Genomic DNA, 22,415 nt, shown 5'->3' with positions numbered 1-22,415 from the left:
ATGGATTTGCCAGGATACAGGTGCTGAGGCAGAAGCTCCCAGAACTCGCTGGGCCAGACCCTTACTTGCTCTTCCCACTCGTCAAGGGAAAGCAGGTCCGTCTCCGCTGCTGACTGGCTGTCAGCAGTGGGGGCAAGAAAAAGCCCTGACACGTCTGTAGCCCGTCATGCGTGGCAAGGTGCCATGGCACATACAAAGCACTAGTGTGTTCCCTTGTTGTATTTGGGCCTCGTGAAAACCCCGTGAGCTGGGCAGGGGCAGGGCCAGGGAGAGGGCTGCCCCCCATTTTCAAATAAAGAGGCTCAGGCACAACGGGATACTAGGTTTGGGCCCAGGTTGGATCTGGGTTTTCTGATATGTTACAGGCACTGAGCTAGGGAGAACGGGCAGGGCTGCTGACCCATTTTACAGATGAGAACACTGCAGGTGTGAGCAGTGAAGTCTACCGCAGCCTTGCAAGCAGAGGGCGAGTAAGCTGTAGGAAGGCTGGTGGGCAGAGGAGTGAGGTCCCGAGCTGGAGCCCTGGGCGGCCACATGAAGGCTCAGGGTCTCTGGGAAGCCAGGGGAGGGTCCCTGCAGAAATTGGGTGTGTGAGGCCTGCACAGTGGGAAGACAAGTGTGGGCCAGGCCAGGCAGGCAGCAATGCTGGGGCTCTTCCGCCGCCTCTTCGGCATGGCGTCCCCTTTGAGGTTCTCAGGACCCAGCATGGGAGGCAGACTGGGGAGGTTACCCCCTGCACAGAGAGGAGGAGCCCGAGCCCAGAAGGGATGCTCCTGCCGGCCGGGGCCGTCCTCTGTGAGACTGACAGCACCACCCAGGACTCGGTAATGGGCTTTTCAAATTTGGCACAGCTCAAACCAACTCCCACAACCAGGCACTGCATGAAAACCTCAACAGACATTAAAACAATCACTTTCTTTGGTTTTATACATATTTAAAAGGACAACCACCGCTCAGTGGCTCAGAGGCCACAATCAGTGAACTGAAAGAAGGAAATACCGTGGTTAATTAGGTGACATGAGATTCTGGAAAGCGCCGAAGGTGGGGCCTCTGAGGGAGGGAGAGCAGAGGGCTTACGGACCCCTCCTTCTCCACCTGTCTTCCAGCTGTTCCTGGGACCTGAGGACCTGGTTTTGCCTGGAGGAGGTGAAGGGGAGTCCTGCCAGCGGAGGCACAGGACACAGGCCTGTGTGGGGCCCCGCCCGCTGGGGAACGGAGCTGCCGGACCCAGGGTGGCAGATGCTGCGCAGACGGCCCAGCCACGTGGTGGCAGTGAAAGTGGCTGATGAACCTGGAAGCCGCAAGGCTCCGGAATGTTTCCAGAACCCTTGCAGCCCTAGGCCTCTCCTGCACCAGGAGGCCCAGAACTGGAGCCTTTCTGGGCTGGAAGGAACCTCAAGGTCTTCAAATCCAAGTCCCAACTTGATGCCACCCCCACCCCCCACCCAGTACAGAGACCTTCCTGTCCAGAGAGTGGCTTTGCTCAGAGAGCTTCTTGCCTCCTGCCCATGCTCACCATCCAGGCCCCAGGCCGGTCCCTCCTTCCTCCCCATCTTGGTCACAGGCTGCCTCAACATTCAGGGCTGGAGTGGGTCCCAGACCTCCAGTGTCGTATGCTCAGTGCAGAGGACAACAATCCTGCTACCGCCTCCTTCCAGACCTTTGTGGGCCCAGCCCAGGGCCCCGCCGCCGAAGCTGATGGCCAGCCACGGTCAGTCTGTCAGTCCTGCTCAGATCGTGCCGGCCCCGCCCATCACAGTGCCCTGGGATCCTGGGCGCCACGGATAGGCCCCAACCCCCCAGTGCACTCGGCACTCCCTCGGGAGCCAGGTGCGGCTGGCACGGCCCTCCCCGCCCTAAGCACTCGTCTCCACGATGCACTTGAGGAACATGGTGTCATCCTTCACGTAGGCGTGCTTGGGCGACTGCAGCCTGTTGAGGGGGAAGAAGAGCGGGCAGCCGCTGGCCACGTTGGTCTCACTCTGGGGCCGCTGGAAGGACGCTGAGCTCAGGTCGGGCCGGAAGGCGTCGATGGCGTGCTCGCGGTGGTTCTGGTCGAGCAGCATGAAGGTGACCTGTGTGGCGGGGGGCACCTGGGGGTCAGGGCCTGAGCAGCAGCACCGGGGGACCCCTGTACAGCACCTCTGACCCCAACTCAGGCTGATTAGGAGTCAAAGAAGTGAAGTAAGGATCACGTTGGGCGTGCAGCAAGGCCCTCTGGAATGGAAGTCTTCAAGGGCTGGCCTGTGAGTAGGGATCAGATGTTCCATCCACCAGCAAGGGGCGAGTTCAGAGCCACGGTCAACTCTGGTTGGATGGCGGGGGCTAACAGTGGGACCAGGCACTGACAAGGAGGCCAGACCCCATAACCTATGGAGCCCCGTCCTGCTCTGGAATGTCTGATCCATCAGCTATAGCTGGGATCTCCGGGGCAGGGCGGAGGGACAAGAACAGACAGGCCTCATCCGGAGGGGCTGTCAATCCGTGTCCAGCAACACGAGTGTGTACCCCGAGATGCTGAGGATCTCAAAGTGACACAGACCCCCTTCTCTGGCGCGTGTCCCTGAAACACTCAGCTGGCCACAGCGGCTCTTAGATTGGGCTGCACTTTAGAAGGCTCTGGGAAGGTTTTCAAGAACCCTGACGCTCAGGCCTCACCATGTACTGGAGTGAGACCCAGCCGTTGGGTATTTTAAAACCCTCCCTGGTAGGCCTGGGAACCAGTGACCTAATGACTCATATCCAGACCACTGTGGCATCCCCACCCTGCCCCACCTGTGTGCCCTGACCTCCTTCCACCCTAGCTGGGGCCTGTGTTCTTGGCCCCACCCCTTCCTTCCCCTCCCCCTTGGCTGGTTCACCTGGAGGGAAGGCCTTGCCTCCCTGCTCCTGTCGTCCTTCTAAATATTTGTAATAGATTTTGTTTTTTGGCGTGCAGCACAAGTGAATGGGAACTGTAGAGATTTCCCGCACACCCTCTGCTCCCACACAGCCCCTGCCCCTGCCCCCGGCCGGCAGCCCCCACCAGAGAAGCGCGTTTGCTACATGCGATGGACCCATCGGGAGTCACCCGAAGTCCACGCTTTACCTCCGGGGTCACCCACAGTGTGTGCATTCTCTGCGTTTGGACAGATGTGCGATGACACGTACTCACAATTCGAGCACACAGAAGAGTTTCACTGCCCTAAAAATACGCTGTGCTCTGCCTCCGCCCCCTCCCTCCCCTCAACCCCTGGCAGCTGCCCATCTCTCCCGGTCTCCACCGTGTGCCTTGCCCAGAGCGTCCCAGAGCGTCCCAGAGCTGGGATCATGCAGTCTGCGCGTGCCCTTCCAGACCGGTGTCTTTCACTCAGGGATAGGCCTCTACAGGTCCTCTAGGGCTTTCCATGGCCTGATCGCGCATGTCTTTTTAGCACTGACAATATTCCGCTGCCTCAATGCCCTGCAGTTCATGCATCCGCTCTCCCAGTGAAGGGCATCTTGGCTCCTTCCAAGTTTTGGCAATTTATCTATGGAACTGCTATAAGCCTCTCTGTGCAGGTTCTTGAGAACCAAAGTTTTCAACTCATCTGGGTAAATACCAAGGAGGGTGGCTTCTGGGTCATAAGATGAGAGTATGTTTCGTTTTGCCAGAAACTGCCGAACTATCTTCCGTCTTGCATTCCAGCCAGCCGTGAATGAGAGTCCTGGCTGTTCCACATGCTCGCCAACACCTGGTGTTGCTAGTGTTTTGGCCACTCTCAAAGGGGTGTGGTGGTATCTGCCTCGTTCACTTTCTCTGAAATCGCTGCCAGTTCAGGCTAGCCCCACAGCACCTCCTCCAGGCAGTTTTCCTTACTTACAGCGTGGGAACATCATTGCTACCTGCCTTCCTGGGGCACTGCTGCAGGCATTTTAGCCCCTGGACTCATGAAGCCCCAGGTACTAGATACGGACTCAGGCTCATGTTTTATAAAAGGTGAAACTGAAAACACAGAGAGGACCAGGGCCCGGGCTCGCCCCCTCCCCTGCCCAGCCCATACCTTGTTCCGGAAAGGCCAGGGCAGCAGAGCGTCGTACTCCCCTCTCATGATCACGATGAAGAGAGACAGGTGGGTCCTCTTTCCTGTCCCGTCCCCGTTCAGGTAGAGGCGCAGGCATAGCTTGTAGCCGTACTTGGCAGTGTAGAAAGCTGAAATGTGGAAGGCAGAGTCAGCACTGAGGGAGCTGGATGGTGTCGCACGAGCGGACCAGGTAACCGGGGCCTACGGTTAAGGATGCCCAAGGTCAGTGGCTCAACACGAAGAAGTCTGGGGCTGGAGTGCAGCACTCCTCTCGATTCTAGAGCAGCAAGGAGGACGAACCAGGCTCTTGGCGATCATCTAGCCCAAGGGTGTCAGCCAGCCGTCTGCATCACAGATAGCCGGGCCTGGAGTTTGACTCACGAGTGCCTGGCAAGAACTGAGAACGTGCGTCTCTAACAGGGGACGGTGATGCTGCTGGCCCTGGCACCACTTCTGATTTAATGAACCTGCATTCTGCAGTGGGGAAACCAAGCCCAGCGAGGGGAAGGGGCTGGGCCTGGTCTCCTGCCTCACAACACTGACTTCGCTCTGCTGCCCTAGGCCAAGCAGCCCCAACCACTGAAGGCTGGGGGAGCCTGGGGCAGCTCACAGTTCTGCTAGCCACCTTGGCGAAGGCCCCGGGGGGATGAATCAGCCCCTGCTGATTATGCCGGGGGACCTGTGGGCTCTCTCCGTGGGCAGCTGAAAGGACCATCCAAGTGTGGGTGCCACTGGCTGTCACTGCAAGGGGCCCTCTGGGAAGGGTTGAGGGGGGACAAGGTGGGGGAGCAGGCCGGAAGAGGGGGAGGAAGGTCGGGCTGACAATCTGACTCATCTGTCCCCTTACATTTTGGTAGAACAGGAAGTCAGAGACACTGCTTCTTTTTTTCCTCTTTGGAAAGAAGGGCGGGGGGCAGGAGGGGGGAAGGGCTCTGTGGAGGAGGTGAGGCCACCCCATGAAACAGGCTGCTCCGGAGGACAGGGGTCTGGCTGTGGGAGCCAGCCCTGCTCTGTGGCCTGGGGCAAACACCAGTGCCTGTCTGGATCCCAGCCCTGTCGGTGGTGGGTGTGTCAGAGGAGCTGATGGACAGGAAGGGTACGAACCCGGGAAAATGCACAGGGCTGTTAAAATGAGAGGAAAAGCATGCAGGTCTGAGAATTTCATGCGCAAATATACACATTCTTACATCAGTGGAGACCAATCAATTAAGAGAAACATCTACTGGGGCGCCTGGGTGGCTCAGTTGGGCTCAGGTCATGATCCCAGGGTCCTGGGATCCAGCCCCACGTTGGGCTCCCTGCTCAGAAGGGAGCCTGCTTCTCCTTCTCCCTCTGCCCCTGCTCATGGGCTCTCTCTTTTGCTCACTCTCTCTCTCTCAAATAAATAACATCTTTAAAAAAAAAAACAAACCCCCAAAACAAGAGACACATCTCCTGAGTAACTATTCCTCGCACGACACCGCGCCAGGCCCGGAGGCCCCAGCAATGAAGGAGAACCGCGCGGATTCACAGAGCACTCACTCACATGTTACTCACGACCCACGAACGCACGTTTCACCTCATTCTCCAGGGGCCTTATTTCAGACCACTGGCTCTCTGAGGGCCGGGGCAGGGTATCCTCTGCACCCCTCTCATTTCCACAAGCTCTGGCTCAGAGCACTCTCTCTGTCACATCTGAGATCCACAGAAGTGGCCAACAATCTTATTCCCATTTGCAGAATATGACCGACGTCAGGGAGGCAGAAGGCATGCCCGGTTCAAACAGCCCATGCTCCGTGTGGCTGAGCGGGGAGCCTGCCACCTCCTCGCTCCCAGCGTGGCCCGAATGCACACAGACACGGCCCGGCAGTCAGGGAGCTGGCCTCTGGCCCTGCTGGTTTCCCAGGCCCGGGGAAGCCTGCCTCCCCCTGCTGGTCTGCGCCCCTGGGGAGCTCGTACCTGGGGAGAAGAGGCTGACGGTCCTGCCACAGGCTGACTCGTGGCAGCGCCTGGTGACATTGGTGATCTTCCAGAGGAAGGTGCCGTCAAAGGAGGCCTCCTCCATGAGGCGGAGGCTCTGCTCCAGCTTGCCCAGGGCCTGGTCTTTCTGAGCCAGCGTCTCCTGCAGCTCCACCACCTGTGGGGAAGCCCATTCAGCCAGGGGGCACCAGAGCACAGCTTGGGGACGGGGTGGGGACGGTAGGGTACAGAGATAGACCTGCCCCCAATATGCCTTCCTGACCACGCCTCCCTCGGGCACACGCATCTGCCTATGTCCGTGCTGTCCCTCCTGCCTGGAACCCCGTGGCCTTTCTTCTCCACTGGCCGACTGCTCTTTATTCATCAGGAACCTGGCTCACGTAGCCCTCTTCTGGGAAGCCTCTCACTACTGCCCCAGCTCTTCTGGTCTCTCTCAGAGGTGTTCTGCAGGGCACTTCCAGCAGTTTCTTAAGATACGGCTTTCTGCCCTTCCTATCAGAGAGACGGTTTCCCCTAACGAAGGCTGGGCCCATGCTCATTTTCTCTCTGTCTTCAGGCCTTGCATGGTGTGCGTGGGACTAGAGCCAGGAAGGTTCCTGATGCACTGAAGACATGGCTGCCGGCCTCAGGGAGCCCACCTTCTCACTGGGGCAAGAGTTACATAACTAAAGGCTTTACTCAGTCACTATACGCACTGCCGTGTTCTTCTGGTGCGCTCCCCCATGAACGCTTGAAAAAATACAGGCTTAGTCTTGGGTGTGCTCAGCTGGGAAGGCAGGCATGGAAGTGGGTGTCCTTAGAGGAAACTGAATCCCTAATACTCCTGATGGAGAAGCTGTAGTTCTGGGAGGGGAAGCAACTTGCCCAGACCCACACAGCAAGTTAATGGTGGAGCTGGAACTAAAATCCAGGCCCAACAAAACATGAGGCAGTGATAGAATGTTGCTGGACAGGGGAAAAAAAAAAAAGCATTATCAGCATGGTGACTGGTTGTATTAGGAAAAGTATAAGCTCTGGAATAAGGGAGGGCATAGTCCTGCTCAACCAAGAACTGTCAGATAGGTGGACTATCTGGAATTGGTCTGGGAGCACCACTCTGAATGTGTGGAATCCTTCAGACACTGAGCCAGAGCCTATGAGGACAGCACAGAGCCAGGTGCTCTGAGGAAGGGGTGAAGGCACTGGGGGTGCTGAGCTGCAAGACGGAAACATTCAGTGACTACTTCTCTCTAAAGAGCCTCCACAGGGACTGGAAGGCAGATTTGTTCAGTGGGCCCTGAAACGTAGGGCCAGGAACAATGCTGGGAAGACTCAGAGAGGCTGATTTTAGTTCAGCATAAGGAAGAACTTTCTCATCGTGAAAAACGTCCCCCAGGGAAATGAAATGCTTGGGAAGGGAGTGTCCTATCACAGGAGAGGTTCAAGCCAAGGCAATGAAGCACACCGGACAGGGGGAGTTTGACCTGGACTATAACCTGGGACTCAGTGCTCTTCCTAGAGGGTCTTGGAACAAGGGACAGATTCTTTTCGATGGTGGGGGGATGGCCGGGGCAGGGTGGGGGGGGGAAGTGTCTGCTCCGAGCTGGGAGAATGCTCAGGAGGAAGGCTGCCGGTCCACTGTTCTGAAGACAAGACAGGGCCAAGGGGCCCCCCTGAGCCCTCCCGGAACGGGAGCTTGCCTCCCACACTCACCCGCTGCTCCAAGCTCAGGATGTGCTCCCGGTCGAGCTGGCTCTGGTGGATGGAGGCCGCTAATGCCAGGTGGGAGGCTTCCACCTCCTTGTTGAGGACAGCAACGATGTTCTCAAACACGCGCAGCTTCTCCTCCAGCTCAGCCAGGAGCTTCTCCTTCATGAAGTGCTGCAGGGCCAGCTCGTCCTGGCTCTCGGAGCGGGGCGCCCGGTAGCAGTCCACTTCCAGGTCCCCCGCCACCTCCACGGCCGCCTGCAGCTGCAGGTCTGACAGATTCTGCTCCAGGGCCATGGGCCCGGACCCCAGGCCGGAGCCTTCCTGGGCCTTACGCTGTTTCAGGAACCCCAACAGTAGGTTGAGGTGGGTGGTCTGGGAGGCGACCTCATGCTCCTGCAGGAGCTTCACGCTCCCCTGCCAAGAGAGCGGGGGGCTGGTCAGTGAAAACAGAGGAGGTTGAGGAGAACCAGGGAGCGGGGGAGAGTTCGGCAACCCAAAGACTGCCAAAGAAAATCAGGTCCATTCCCCCAGCAAAAGGGAAGATGCTTTGTGTGTCACAAGAGGGATCTGGACGAGGACCCTGGCATCAGACATGCCCCGGGTGAGCCGTGCGTGTCCCAGTCTCTGGAGCAACAGCTCTGCCCTGTCCATGAGCGCCGCGGTAATTCAGGACCACGGAGAGGGACAGGGAGGTGGGGGGGGGGGGGCTTATTTCAGTGCAGCTACAGTGCTCAGGTGGGACATTCAGCAGAACTTCCCTGCGTATGGAGAGGATTTACTAGTGGGATTTGTTGCTCTGAAGAGTGGTTAATGTAAGAGACACCCGGAGGAGTAGCTTGATGGGAAAATCTGGAAGGAGATCCAGAGCTCCAGGACTGTAGGAGCCCCCTCTCCTTTCTCACACCCAGATGCTTACCTTGTAGGAGCAGCCAACACCAGCAAAGGGGCACCCAACTTCAGCCTCAGCCACCTCAGGGTGATCCTGGAAACAACAACCACGTCACCAGATGTGATGGGGATCCCAGTGGCCACCACTGGGGCTCTCTGCAAAGCACCAGGATCTGCCAGGGCAGGAGCGGGGCTGGCCCGCATGACCTGGCACATGCTGTTCCTTCTGCCTGGCTGACTCCTTCCCACCTTTCGAGCATCAGCCCTTCCGGGACCCTCCTTTAAAACAGGATCAAGGCCTCTGCTGTGATCCTGGGCAGCGTGGCTGTCTCTTCTGTCAGGATATGTTCCACCCAGCTTTCCAACCATCATTCACTCTTTGGTGGTCCTCACTGGGCTGGGGGAGGGGGTCTGTGAGGGTCACAGTTGTGCTCCCCGTGTTGGGCAGTGTCTATTACAGAGGAGACACTCGGGACGTGCTAGAGGCATGACTGAACATCTCCCTCCTCCTGAAGCCCAGGGGGCCTCTCCTCACAACTCCCATCTACCTCCCTCCTCAGCCATCCTCTCGTGACCGACCGAGGCACGTCTGCCCTGCACGCCGTCCCTTCCAGATGATGGACAGCCCGAGGGCAGCAACACAGACAAGACTGAGTATTCAACAGCAACTGGACAATACTGTTGACCCGTTTATAGGTCTGAGGAGTTTACAAAACGCTTTCATGTTCACAGTTCTTCTCAGGCCCCTAACGACACTGTGAGGAAGGCAGAAGAGGTTTTTTTGTTCCCATTTGACTGATGAAGAAACGAGGCTCACAGAGGGGAAAGAATCTGCCCAGGAAGGCACAGCGAGGGAGTGGCATGGCCACAGGGCTCTTCCCACGCCAGATCACTATCTCTTATCAAGAATAAGCCCCTGGGAGATCGGCAGAAAATTCTTTCCAAAATGCATTATTTAGAAAGGGCTTGTATCTGGAATATATAAAGAACTCTTACAATTCAATAAATAAGACAAGCCGCCTAATAAAATGGGGAAAATAATGAACAGATACTTCACAAAGGGAGCTATATAAATGACAAATAAGGCTATGAAAAGATGCTCAACATCACCAGTCATCCCAGAAATGCAAATTATAAGAAATACCACAGTGAAATACACTATCGACTCACAAGATGGGTAAAGTGCAAAAGGGAATGATAATACCAAGTTTTGGCGAGGATGTGGAAGAACAAAATGGTACAGCCGCTTTGGAAAAATCCATGCAAGTGTATCACAAAGTTAAGTCACGCGTAAAATGCAACTTTCTTGCAAACCATGCCTGTAAGGTAAGCGTACAACCCACATATTCTATTCCTAGGAATCTGCCCAAGCGAACCTGAAACGCCCGTCTGCGTGTGCATGTGATGTTCAGGGTAGCTTTATTCATAATAGCCCAAGCTGGAAGCAATCCAAATAGCCACCCAACGGTGAATGGAAACGCAAAGTGTGCTCTATCCATACTCTGCAACGCTCCCTGGCAATCAGACGGACTAAAATATGAACAAAAGCAATCATGTGGAGGAACCTCGAAAGCATTATGCCAAATGAAAGAAGTCAAACAGTACATACTAGGACTCCATTCTTACGAGATTCTGGAAAAGGCAACATGCGGGTGACAGAAAGATCAGTGGCTGCCTGGGGCTGCAGTCGGGGAGACTGCCTAGCCAGGGCACAAGGAAGCTTTTTCCAGTGTAGAAACGCTCACCCCCTTTGCTGTAGCGGTCACACGACTGTATACATTTCCCGGTATTCATCACACGGTACACTCAAGAGGACTGGATTTTATTGCATAGCACTGGTATCTTGATTTTCCAGGGCTCTGTTGTTGTTTTCTTAAGAAGAGTGCTCTCATGGGGCAAAATGAAGGCAAATTTGGATACGAGGGGTGGGTGGAGAGGTCTTTCAGGCTGAGCAAATACAAAGCCACACTAGTTATTATTCTTTAAAAGTAAAATAAGCAAGAGCTGTGGGTTTAATGAGTACCGTTGGTTTGGGGCACAGAGCACAGCTCAGCAAATGGCCATCCTCTCTTTCATTCACCCCCTGCCCTGGGCTTCAAGCACAACTTGTTCCCAACAAGGAATAGAACACAGATGTTCCACTGGGGCGGGGGCAGAGGGTGGCCTTGGCAGAGACGGTGCTGGCTTTAGGGAGTGTGCAGTGACGCAGCCTCTCCCAGCAGGTGGGAGCACGGTGTGTGTGGGGGGAGGGGGACCAACAGAGGGCCTGAGGCTGGCTGTGGGCCTGGTTCCTGGGTGAGCGGACCAGGGGTAAGTTCCTGGGCCCAAAGCTTGAAGTGAGTCATAGGAGGGATAAGGAGGCGCAAGCGAGAAAACTAAGGGTGGAGTTGGAGAGATCACCTGCAGGTGCAGGGGCACATGTTCTTTTGACTGCCGAGCCCTGCTGGTGTCTGGAAAGCCCACTGCAGCCTGGGAAGTGTGGTCTGGATGTATCACGATGCATGCATGGGAGTGGGCCATGACCGGCCTCCAGTGGCTGACAGAGGAGGGGCAGGGTGACTCGGGAGCACTTCAGAGGCCCAGGCGGCTGGCCCTGGAGTCAGCCTGCAGAAGTGCAAAGCCTGCTTCTGTCACTTCACATTCTAGCTGTTTGGTCCTAGGAGACTTATTAACCTCTCCTTGCCTCAGTTTCCTTATCTGAAAAATGGGGATAATAACAGTACCCCCCTCCCTTATGGAGTGGTGGGGATTACACGCGACGATATTTGTAAGTGCTGGCATTAGTTACTGATTGCTGATGTAACAAAATACCACAAACTTAATGGCTTAAAACAACACAAATTAATTATCGCACAGTTCAGGAGGGCAGAAGCCTTCACATCAAGGTGTCGACAGGATTGTGTTCCTTCTGGAGGCTCTAGGGGAGACTCCGTGTCCTTGTTTTTTCCAGCTAGAGGCTGCCTGCCTCCCTTAGCTCATTGCCCCATCCTCCATCTGCAAAGCCTGCAGCAATGCATCTTCCGATCTCTCCGGCTCTGACGCTTGTCTTCCTCTTCTGAGGACCTTTGTGATGACCCTGGAGCCACCTAGATAATCCAGGGTGATCTCTCCATCTCAATTTAATCCTTAATTTAATTACATCTGCAAGGTCCCTTTTGCCATTGTTATGGGCAGAGTTGGGAATCCCAACCCCCAGAACATGACTGCATTTGGGGACAGAGTCTTTACAGAGGTAACGAAGTTAAAATGAGGGCAGCAGGATGGCCCTCCTCCAATACGACTGGTGTCCTTATAACAAGAGAACATTCGGACACCAGGAGGATGATACGATGATACTGGAAGAAGGCAGCGTCTACAAGCTGGGAGACAGGCCTCGGATGAAACCCACCCTGCCTTCAGCTTCTTGCCTCCAAAACTGTGAGAAAAGACATCTCTGTTGTTTATGCCACCCGATCTGCGGTGTTTTGTGATGGCGGCCGAAGCAGACAAATCCAGCCACGTAAGGTACCATATTCACAGGTTCTGGGGGTTAGGATGTGGACATCTCTGGAGAACACCATTCTGCCTACCTTAGCGCTCAATAAATGTTAGCCATAAGTAGTAGCTGTAGGAGTATATTATTCGTATTTTTATTCCATGGATAAAGCACTGCCCTTGGAATATCGTTTTTTGTTTTTTTTTTTTCATTTCTCCCAGGGCTGTCATATACATGCTTCTCATTTAATTCTCCCATCTTGAACTTTTTAAAAATGACTATCTATTTGAGAGACAGCATAAGCAGGGAGATGGGCAGAAGGAGAGGGAAAGGGAGAGAATCCTCAAGCAGACTCCCCGTTGAGTGGAGAGCCCAATGCAGGGCTTGAACCCAGGACCCCGAGATCATGAGAGCCAAAATCAAGAGTTGGATGCTTACCTGACTGAGCCACCTAGACGCCCCTCTCACATTTTGAACTCTTAATAACTAATCCTATAAAACCCTATTCTGCCATTGGATTTCCTCGGGGAGATGAGGAACATCCTAACTGTGTTTGTATTTACACGGGACCAAAGCATTCTTGCGTTTTCTCAGAGGATCCCTGCAGTGACGTTTGGAGGCAGGCTGGGTGGGATTAGCTTCCTCTTAATGCAGATGGAAAGCTGAGTAAGGGCCGGTCTGCGGTCCCACGAAGTGTGAACACTGAGGAGTCACCTGGATCTGGCTCTTCTATCCCAGTTACGAGACCTTGCAAGGGTTTGCTGCTTTCTCAGCAGCTGTGCAAGCACGGCCCCGTCCATCTCACAGCACCACAAGGAGGTCGGAGCTCTGAGGCTCTGCTTCTCGTGTAAGTGGGGAATCCGAAGCTCAGGGATGGCCAGGGATTTGCAGGGGGCGACGCCAATTCCGGGCAAAGGTGAGGTAGAGGCTGGGGACCTAGAGTCCATGATCACGGTCCTTCCTCCCAACCGGAGAGTCCTCGGCTTACCCGAAGGGTGGCCTCACCTAAAGGGTGGGGACGGAGGGGCCAGGAGAGGGAATCAGGCTAGGGCTGCAGAGGAGGAATAGGGCATCTGTCCTGGGCCAAGCCTGGTATGTCTGGTGCCACAAGCGGCCCCTGTGAGTGGCCTCAGTGTTTGCAAATGGCTAAAAATAAAATCCACAGTGGAATTTTCTCTGAGGAGGAAACAGAAACAGAAAACAAAATCCTTGTCCTTCTGTCTGTGTCCGAGAAGTCTGGGGGTGTGTGGGATTCTGGGCCACCGTGCTCACCCAGGCCCTTTGTGATGGGGTCAGCAGGGGGTCCCAGCAAGAGGCCCCCCACTAGGGGACCTGTGGGCTTCTGAGAATGTGAGCACGAAGACGGTGCCAGGAGCAGAAGAGCTCTGTGAAGCCACTGGAACAGCGTGCCAAGCACTGACCCCACTGCTGCACTGGACCCACAGGCCGGCTCGGGTTCTGCTCGGGGGTCAGCTGGTGCTGAGGGACAGAGGTCCTTCACCGTGACAGGGGGGAACCTGGTCAGTCTGCCTGTCAGCTCCTGCCCTCCTCTGTATCAGAGCCTGTTTCCTCTTCGGCAACTTCTGCTCAGCTCAACAGCCACCTCCTCCAGGAAGCCCCGCCTGAGCGTCCTAGTTGAAAGCAGTCTTGCCCATTCCTGCTTTCCCGTAGCACCCGGTGGACTCCAGAACTCAGGGCTGACGGTGTTATTTAAATCTGCATAAAACACTTGGGGTGATCCACTGAGAAAAGACGCAGGGGTTGGAACCTGGGTTTGCCTCTCCCTTGTGATAGGACTTTGGTTCAGGCACACCTTGTCAGTCAGCCTCAATGTCTTACCTAAAATCTAGGTAAAACAGGGATATTACCACCACCCATGACACAGGATGTCACAGGATCGACACACTTCAAGTGACACCGAGAAAGGGGAGAAAGTTACCCCAATCGTCCTCACAGGGTCACGGGCAGACAGAACTGAACGTTATTTTCCAGACACTGGGCTGTTCCTTATTTCACTGTCACTTCTAGACGAAGGTCATTCCAGGCAAGAACCTGGCCTCTAACTAGGTCAACAGTGATCCTTTAATATCTGGGTCTTCCATTAGTTCCTGGTCCACGGCTGTGAGCGTTTCTGAGATATTAATCTAATGATGTCAGAGGATGAGGACATGCTGATAAGCAGATGGCATGGGAGGTGTTCGCGAGGCTGGGCGCCTCTGGGATCGATGTGGCCGGTCTCTGGCCACCCAGCACCCCTGTTCCCCAGGCTTTCCTGCATGCGCAAACTTCAGAATGACCGCATATGCAAAGTATTGACTTCTAATCAGCTGCTTTCCTTTGGTCAAAAGTCCCCCAAAGTTCCCATTGGGGTCAGGAGCCAGAGGAGCCTCTGGTCTTTCCGGTCTGTGGCTTCGTGCAGGTGTGAGACCACTGGCTCACGCGCCCCCCACGCCCCGGCTTTTTGCTTTTCACTGGGGCGGGTCACATCACATCAGGCGGGAAAGCCGGGGCAGGAGGCCTGCTGCTGCCTTTGCCCCCCTGGAGGCAGCACCCGCTCGCACCCCGAAGGCTGCCAGAGTACCTATAATTCTACCATCAGAGTCACTTTATCTGATTTAAGGCAGCAAGCATCACACTGTGCTCTGTAGGACTCCAGGAGCCCCCAGAGTCCCTCAGGGTCTTGGACAGGAGAAAGAAATGGGATAACTAAAAGGATGAGGTGCCAGGCTCCCCCTTAATCAGACCACTTGTACTCTCATCGGATTTCACATTCACAAAGATGGAAAATTAAAACCAGTGGACTATGAGATTGAAAATATCTCTTCCCTCTATCATCTGAGATTTGTACAATGAATGTGTATTAATTTTGTTAAGAGAAAAAAAATCAGACAAATTGGAAACAATCTTCCTGGGGCACTCGAGCAGGCAGGAGCCTTAGAAGGCAGGGAGCACACGGCCTCCCCTTTGCAGGTGGAGCACGGAGGCCCCTAAAGACAGCTACGTACGGGTCTGCAGGCATCTCACGGCTAGCTCACTAAGACATCCAGACAGGGAGGCCATGGGTCAGTGTATCCAATTAGCTCTTATCACGTTGCAGAGTGGAAAGTTCTGAGAAAATGCATGGGTCCTTACTATGATTCCCTTGAGGGCCTGCAGGGGAGGGGCTGCTGAGAAGAGGATGGGAGAGCCCTCAGAGGCCACTCCGGTGGGGGCAAGAAATTCCTCCAGCTCTCTGAGGGTGACGGGCCGGAACAGAGAAGGGAGAAGGTGTGAAGACTTGTCTGCCTCTGGCTTCCTTACGGCCAGCCATGGACAGGTAAGCTGGACATCACAGGTCCCGGACTGGCCTTGCAGACCAAACTTCACGTCTTCATTTTACAGAGAGACAAACAGGTGTGAGCAGTACCTTGGCCATGCACAGAATCTATGACGCCATCCCCGGACACCAGGCTCCTGAGCACTGGGCTGTGGTCTCAGGGCAAGGAGGGAGCTCTGGCTGAAAGCAGCCAGGAACCTCACAGAGAGTGAGGGTGGCCACATGGTGAGATGCCGGTCACTAGGGACTTTTGTGCTGAGACTCCCCAGTGGATGTTGGGGCCTGATGTGTAAGACCGGGGGTTAGATTTCGAGCAGTGGTTCTTACAGCTTGGGGCCAATACAAGTTTGCTTTTATTTATTTATTTTTTAATTGGAAGATGAACAAGATTGCCATTTTTTTTATTTTACCAGGTAAAAACATTATCAAAAATCCTATCATCGACTATCACCATCATTTCATTTGTACAAAGACACGGATAGGGAGGATATAATCCCAGAGCAAAGGTTGGTTCTACAAACAAAAAGGTTTCAATTTTAAAAAAAACTCACCACAATTTCCTTACTTTTATCACTTTGTCATGTCCTGGGGGGAACGGACCAGATCTGGTTGGCCTGTGGGAGCCTCTTCCCTGAACAGACAGACCTGTGAGGGTTCTTCCAACTCGGAAGGGCTAGAGTTCTAAACTGTGGTGCCTGAAAATGTCTCTTTGGCCCCTCACACTACCAAAGCACAGCCTGGCAGAGCTTGAGAGCTAAGCAGAGAAGGACTTCTCCCTGTCTGAGGGCATACCGGGGCAGAAAGAACCGTCTAGGTCAAGAGGTGACAGGCTTCTCCATAAAGGGCCAGATAGCAAGTATTTTGCGCTTTGAATCCTCTATTGCGAGTACTCACCTCCGCCGTTGCAGGGCAAAATCAGCCACAGACAATGCATAAATGAGTGGGTTGTGGCTGTGTACCAATAAAACTTTAATTATGAACACAGAAGTTTGAATTTCCTAAAAATTTTCATGTGTCACAAAATGCCATTCTTTTGACTTTTTCAAACTATCTAAAATATAAAAACCATTCTTAGGTTGTGGGCCAGACAAAACCGGGTGGCAAGCTGGCGTTGGCCCATAGGCTGTAGCTTGTAGACCCCAGGTCTAGACTGGTGCTCTCACCCTGAATCTGTCATGCATCAGAGAGGTATCTTTGGGCAAGTGACTTTGTCATTGTGAATATGACTCCTCACTGCTTACAAACTGAGTTCAGTCCAGCCTGTAGACAAGGGGCAGGCGCCTAATGGCTTCAACTTCGACAAAAGGAGAAAAAAAATGGTCAAATACCCTTTTTTGGCTGTGCCACGTACCTTCTCCTGAGACAGAAGGCTTCCCGGGCTTACAGACTGGGAGTCGTCCCCTCTGCATTTTGCACAGATCCGATCCTCGCCGGTCCTGGGGACACAGGAACAAATCCTGCTGAGTGAAGCACTCACGACTTCCTGGCACCAACCTCCATCCTGATAGCTCCAAAGCCTACACCTTGCCCGGTGTGGCAGCTGATGTCAGTAAGCCGGCTCTCCACCACCCCAGACCCACCATTCCAGAACCTCAAAAGGACTAGGTGCCCCTGATGTCTTCCTGTAGTTTGCCGTGAGCTTAGCTGGCAGCCAAACCTGACCTGGGGTGACCGGAGGCTATCGTCACCCTTCCTTACCCCACTGAGCGTGACTATTTCTGTTTCATTGCAGAAATATTAATATGCTGGATTATAAGGGACAGCCCCAATTTCTGCTGGAAGAATGATGTAGTAATGCTACTGACTTGCTTTGCTAAAACCAGGAAAATTCTGAATTCCAAAATACATCTGACCCCAGGGGCTCAGGTAAGGGATGGCAGATATGTTTGGCTTTGGGTCTCTGATTTTCAGGAATGACAGATGACCACAGTTCATTAGAACGAGAAGGGGCCTCAGAGAACTAACCCAAGGTTCTTAACGAGGAGTGGATGTCAGACTCTGAACAGAGGGACACATGCACCTACGTGCTTTCAGAAAGCTCCCAAGTGATGCTGACCCACAGTGAGAGCCACCGGTCAGGCCCTTCCTACATGGGAGGAAAACAAGGCCCTGAGGACGTATGCATTGGCCAAGAGTAGACTGAGTCAGGAGCCGGGCAGAGCTCTTCAGGCCTCAGGCCTGGATCCCTCCGACACCCAGTAAGCTCCCTCTCCTGCTCTGTCACGTTTTGGAGGAATGGGGAGGGAAGCCAAAGACTGAGATGAACCCAGAAACATCAGCTCGATGCTACAAGCAGTCAAGCTTTGCTCTCTGCCCCCTCACTCCCTACCTGGCTTTTCCACAGCCACATCCTCTCCCCTCACAGCCGACCTCTGTCAGAGGCTTTGAACTTCGCAAGCTTGCCTGATTCAGTTTTCCCACCTTCTGACACTGTAAAGCCCCAAACAAAGGTCACAATGGGGGCGCATGGCAGTTTAGGAGCACATCTGCCAGGAATCTGACCTGGGGCAAGCTGACGTTGTCTCTCCATTAGGCCTCACTGTCCCCATCTGTAAAACAGGCTAATAATAGTATCCACCTTTCAAGGCTCCTCTGATGATCCAAGGAAAGAGTGCTTAGCCTACAGTAGGTGCCTAATAGTTGCTTAAGATGGGGATGCTGATGATCATATTAATGTCACACCTGAGTTATTTATATTACAAATATAAATATATACGTATTTTTACATATTATATACATGTATGACGTATACTATATTCTATACATATATAAAATGTGTATCTATATAAATAGGTATTTATATAGACATATACAATTTAATATATTATATAGAAATATGTAAATATAGACATATATAAATACAGATATCTGTGTGTCTCCTTGAAAAGGGTTGCCAGCAAACAGTACAAGGTGATGGGTGGTATTATAGCAGCTCGGATTTTATAGCAGTTTGTCATTTACCAAGGGAGTTCTACTGGTTCTTATAAGAACTTTTCCGTATACTGTAGGTCGGGCCTTGTACCAACCCTGGGTTGGTAGAAAATACCTTTGGAGGTATTTTACAGTTAAAGAAGCTGAGGCTTCAAGATGCTGGGCACTTTGCACGAGGCCACGCAGTCAGTAAGCGGCCCTGCTGGGTACAGAGGCTCTCCCTCCCTCCAGCCTGGCTGGCCTTCCGCTGCGGGAGCTAACATCTTCCAGTGGCTACTTCTCCCTCCATCACTAGAAGGGCCAGTGCCAGGGACTACAAGGAAAGGGTGTGGAAACAGGCCCAATGGGGTGAAGTCACCTGCCTAAAGCCACCGGCTCCTCTCACCCTTGCCTCCCGTCAGGGGCCCCCTCCCTGACACCTTTTCCCCACCCGCCCCCTGCTCCTCCGACCCCTCACCTCACGTGCTCAGAGAGACAGGCGGCACAGCAGAGGGCCCTGGGCTCTGATGGGTCCTGGCAGACGGTGGGGGGGCACCCAAAGGGAAACTCGTTCTCATCAGGGGCCGGGTGGGGGCTGCTGGCTGGGCCAGAGGCCATCCTGGGGTCCCAGGTTGGCCAGGGGCTCCCGTCTAAGCAACTGTGGAGAGACCAGCCCTGTGGAATCCGTGCTGAGAGAAGAGGCGGCTTCTGCCTGGTGAGCAGGAGTCTGACGACTTTATCTTTTCGTCGGCTTGTGTGGTTCAACGTCACAGCTGAGTCACAGCAGGGATGGGGCAGGAATTACCCTCTGTGGTGCAAAAAATCCCCTGGATGGTGACAGAAGGCTTTAGGAGTGTCCAGTCATTCTTTAAAGTGAGAGAGAAAAAGAAAACAAGTCAGAGAGAAAAAAGAACTGTGCCCCAGATTTTCAGGAACTGCTATTAGAGTTTCCCTGTCTGAGCACCTTGGGCGGCTGCTGGCTCCCTCCTCCTCCTCCCTGGGGACATGGGCAGGGCAGAGAGTCACAGCTGGGGACTTGTCTGTGTTCCCTGGGACCTCAAAGCAGCTTAGAATTCTCGGTGGGGGTGCTCGCTGCCCTGGTGGAAATCCCCAGGGTTCTGGAGGCAGGTCCAAAAATGCAAGTTCCAGGCGCTTTAGCTCTGCCCTGGCCAGAGCCCCTCTCAGGTAAAAGTCACTTCCTCACAGTGAGACTTGATTTAAAAAAAAAAAAAAAAAGGACTTGTAACAGGCTGTCTCCAAGACCCCTCTGGGCTCTAAGATTCTGGGACCCTGATGGCCAAGGCAACCCGAGGCAGCCGGGAGGCTTCTGATGTCCCAACCTTGCCTGTGGCGTTCCTCATCAGTCATGGTGACAACACAGGGCCCTCCCCCCTCCTTTGAAGTAAGGCCTCCGGACCATGAACTGCTCAGGGCCCTCCCCCCATTTCCCCACTCAGGAAGTCATAGGTGGCCACACACTTGGGTCAGGCGCCACCACTTCCCCGGCTCTGAGAGCAAAGCTGTAAATAAATACTGGTCACAGGGAGCTGGTCTCATGGCGATCCACGGCTGTGTGGGAGCTACAGCTTCTGGCAATGTCTACTGTGTGCTGGGCATTTCCTTCCTATTTCTCAGAGCGACCTGCTGGGGATCGAACAGCAGAAATCGAACACACAGGCACAGAGAAACGAGATGCCTGGTCCAAGGTCACAAGCCCCCGTAGGGGACAGCATTAGCACCAGGTCTGAGGAACTCCAACATCTATGTTTTCTACCCATAGATGAGAGATGAAAGCCAGGCGACCTGGTGGTGCTTACAGAGCTGGGACTGGAGGTCAGAACATCCAGCCTGTTTTCTCATCTACCAAATGCAAGGGATGACACCTCCACCTCTTCCCATCCTGCTGGATTTTGCAAACTTTCATAGCGGTTTCAAATCCTGGGCTTTGAGGTCTGACAGATCCAAGTTGGGATCCTAAGTCTTCCATGTACTCGCTCTGTGGGTCCTGGGACATGGTCTTTAACTTCTCTGAACCTCAGGCTTTGCACCTGTGAAGTGGGGGAGAATAATAGTGTCTACTTTACCTGACTGTTGCAATGATCAAGTGAGGTGGTGGGTGGAAGCCTCGCATGGCATGCGGCCCAAGCCAAGTGCTTGGAACGCTCTGACATTGCATCCCAACGACGGCCACAGCCCTTCCAGTGCCTCAAGATCAAGAAAAAGAATTAAGATGGTAAATTATGCTTCTGCAGTGTTTCCACAGCCATCAACTTCACTTGAGCCTTACAAGTCGGCAAGGCAGGTCAGATGTCCTCTGACCCTAGAAAAATTCAACCGTCCCCCTTCCCTGGCACGATATTGGGGCTGCTGGCAAAGAGGACATGGCCCCCTACTGCTGCAGGTGTACATCGGGACCTCCACCCTCACCTGGGCCAGCCATGGCCCGGTGCTCTCAGCAAATGACCTTGAGGCCTACTTCAGAGAAGGCCTATCAGAAAGGCACTCCCTTAACCACAGACCCCAAGCCTGCAAACTTCCCTGCATCCCCACCAATTCCCTCTTACCCTTCATTTGGCATCTCCCCATTCAAGTTCTGGGTCCCTTTCTCCCTGGTCCCTTTTCTCTCCCCTCTGTCTTCAATGCCTCCCTCTCTACCAGATCTTCCCTATCCGCATCAAGATATGCCCAAGCTGTTCCAATAATAAAAGTGAAAAATAATAGGTACAGCATTTTAGTGCTGTGTTAAGTACTTTTAACCGCCTCATCTAATCTTCACATGAGCCCAATGAGGCAGGGATGGTCATCATCATCCCCATTTTACATATCAGGGACTGAGGCACAAACTGGTTAAGTGACTTGCCCAAGGTCTCACAGATAGTGCGTGGGGACTCCCGAACCCAGAGCCTGTGCTCTAACCACACATTCCACCCTATCCCAAGTCCTCTCCTGCATCTACACTCTCTCCACATTTTAACAGAACTTGTAGAAAAGACTGTCAACACAGAGAATTCCTCACTCAAATCTCTGGAACCATCTCCCCAAGGTTGGGGTCACCAGTGCCCAGGGTCTGTCCCAGTTTCTACCTAACCAGCACTCTGGCCAGCACCTGACCCCATTCTTGGTCTCTCCTTTCAAATTCCCTTCCTTGCCTTGTACCCCATTCCGTGTGCTCCCCGACCCCCCACCTCTCTGGCTGTATCTTTTCCTTGACCCCTTTTCTCTTCTACTCTGAACCTCCATTGGTCCCATCTTCGTGACTCCACCGCGGGGATCCGCAAGGTTGGAGTCTCTCTGCGCCGCGTAAACCACCCCCCCCCCCGCCCGCCAGCCATCCACTTGACGTTTGGGGTGCACTTGGACCAGACCCCTGGGAGTCTCGGTGGTCTGCCCCCAGAATGGGGTTGGGCGCCCACCTTTGCGATCCCATCGCGTCCCCAAACCCAGCACAGCCCCCTGTCCTCCCAGTCGCCCGGCTCGATAACGCCGTGTTGCCTGCCTGTTCTCCCTCTAGCCCCGTTCGTGCATCCCCCCCCCCGCCCCCGCCCGGGGCAGATGACTGTCCCCTCGCCACCGCCACAGCTCCAGGTGCGTGCCCCGTGCCGAGAGCAGAGCAGCGCGGGCGACTAGTCAAGGATGGGCGAACCCCTGGGCTGCCCCGGGGGCCCGCAGGAAGCACTGGGGTAGGTAGTGCGGAGGCGGGCTCCGCAGCGGTGGAGTCCTGGTCACGGGCCGCGCGGGGAGGTCTGCACTGGGGGAGCCCCCGCCCGAGCGAGCGGGAGCTGGGGCGTCCCGGGCCGGGGAGCGTGGGGGCGGGGGCCGCGGAGCCTCGGGCCGACCCGCGACTGGGTGGGGCGGGTGGGGGCGGGGTGCAGTGCAACCAACCTCGGCGCCGCCGCCGCCGCCGCCTCCCCGCGGCCCGCCGGGAGCTTCCGGTGGGGCGCCAGGGACGTGGCCCGGGAGGCGGAAGCCGGAGAGGGCGGGGGCGGGTCCCCGCAGCCCCCGCCGGCTCCCGGGGCCGCCCCGGAGGCGGGGCTAGAGCTTCCCCCACCCCCTTGGGGAAACTGAGGTTAGGGGCGTTGTCTGCAGCATGGGGACTGACACGCTGCCGTTGCCCTCCTTCTCGCGCCTTTCTTCC

The 22,415-nt window shown here is 54.6% G+C and overlaps 1 protein-coding gene across 6 annotated transcripts; it reads right to left on the bottom strand.

Annotated features, from left to right (window-relative positions):
• Window positions 1–900: 900 nt before the first annotated feature.
• TRAF1 (TNF receptor associated factor 1) lies at window positions 901–22,262 on the bottom strand. Of its 6 annotated transcripts, none has more exons than XM_045791052.2 (9): window positions 22,163–22,262; window positions 20,365–20,485; window positions 18,759–19,146; window positions 16,722–16,806; window positions 8,608–8,673; window positions 7,695–8,105; window positions 5,982–6,159; window positions 4,023–4,171; window positions 901–2,075 (listed from the first exon to the last, which is right to left on the bottom strand). In XM_045791052.2, the coding sequence occupies exons 3-9, from the start codon at window positions 18,896–18,898 to the stop codon at window positions 1,857–1,859; spliced, it is 1,248 nt and encodes a 415-aa protein (XP_045647008.1). In that variant the 5' UTR covers window positions 18,899–19,146; window positions 20,365–20,485; window positions 22,163–22,262; the 3' UTR covers window positions 901–1,856. The 6 variants fall into 6 exon arrangements, with proteins under 6 accessions (XP_045647008.1, XP_045647009.1, XP_045647006.1 ...); XM_045791053.2 differs by lacking the exon at window positions 20,365–20,485 and adding an exon at window positions 20,098–20,328 and having other exon boundaries at window positions 22,163–22,177; XM_045791050.2 differs by lacking the exon at window positions 22,163–22,262 and adding an exon at window positions 21,694–22,111.
• Between the last annotated feature and the right edge of the window lie 153 nt (window positions 22,263–22,415).

Source organism: Ursus americanus, chromosome 18 (genome assembly GCF_024610735.1).
Source record: "Ursus americanus isolate L20-20 chromosome 18, mUrsAme1.1.p, whole genome shotgun sequence".
In the NCBI taxonomy this organism is placed as follows: domain Eukaryota; kingdom Metazoa; phylum Chordata; class Mammalia; order Carnivora; family Ursidae; genus Ursus; species Ursus americanus.
The sequence above is the reverse complement of the archived record's forward strand: the minus strand, read 5'-3'. Positions and strand labels throughout refer to the sequence as shown.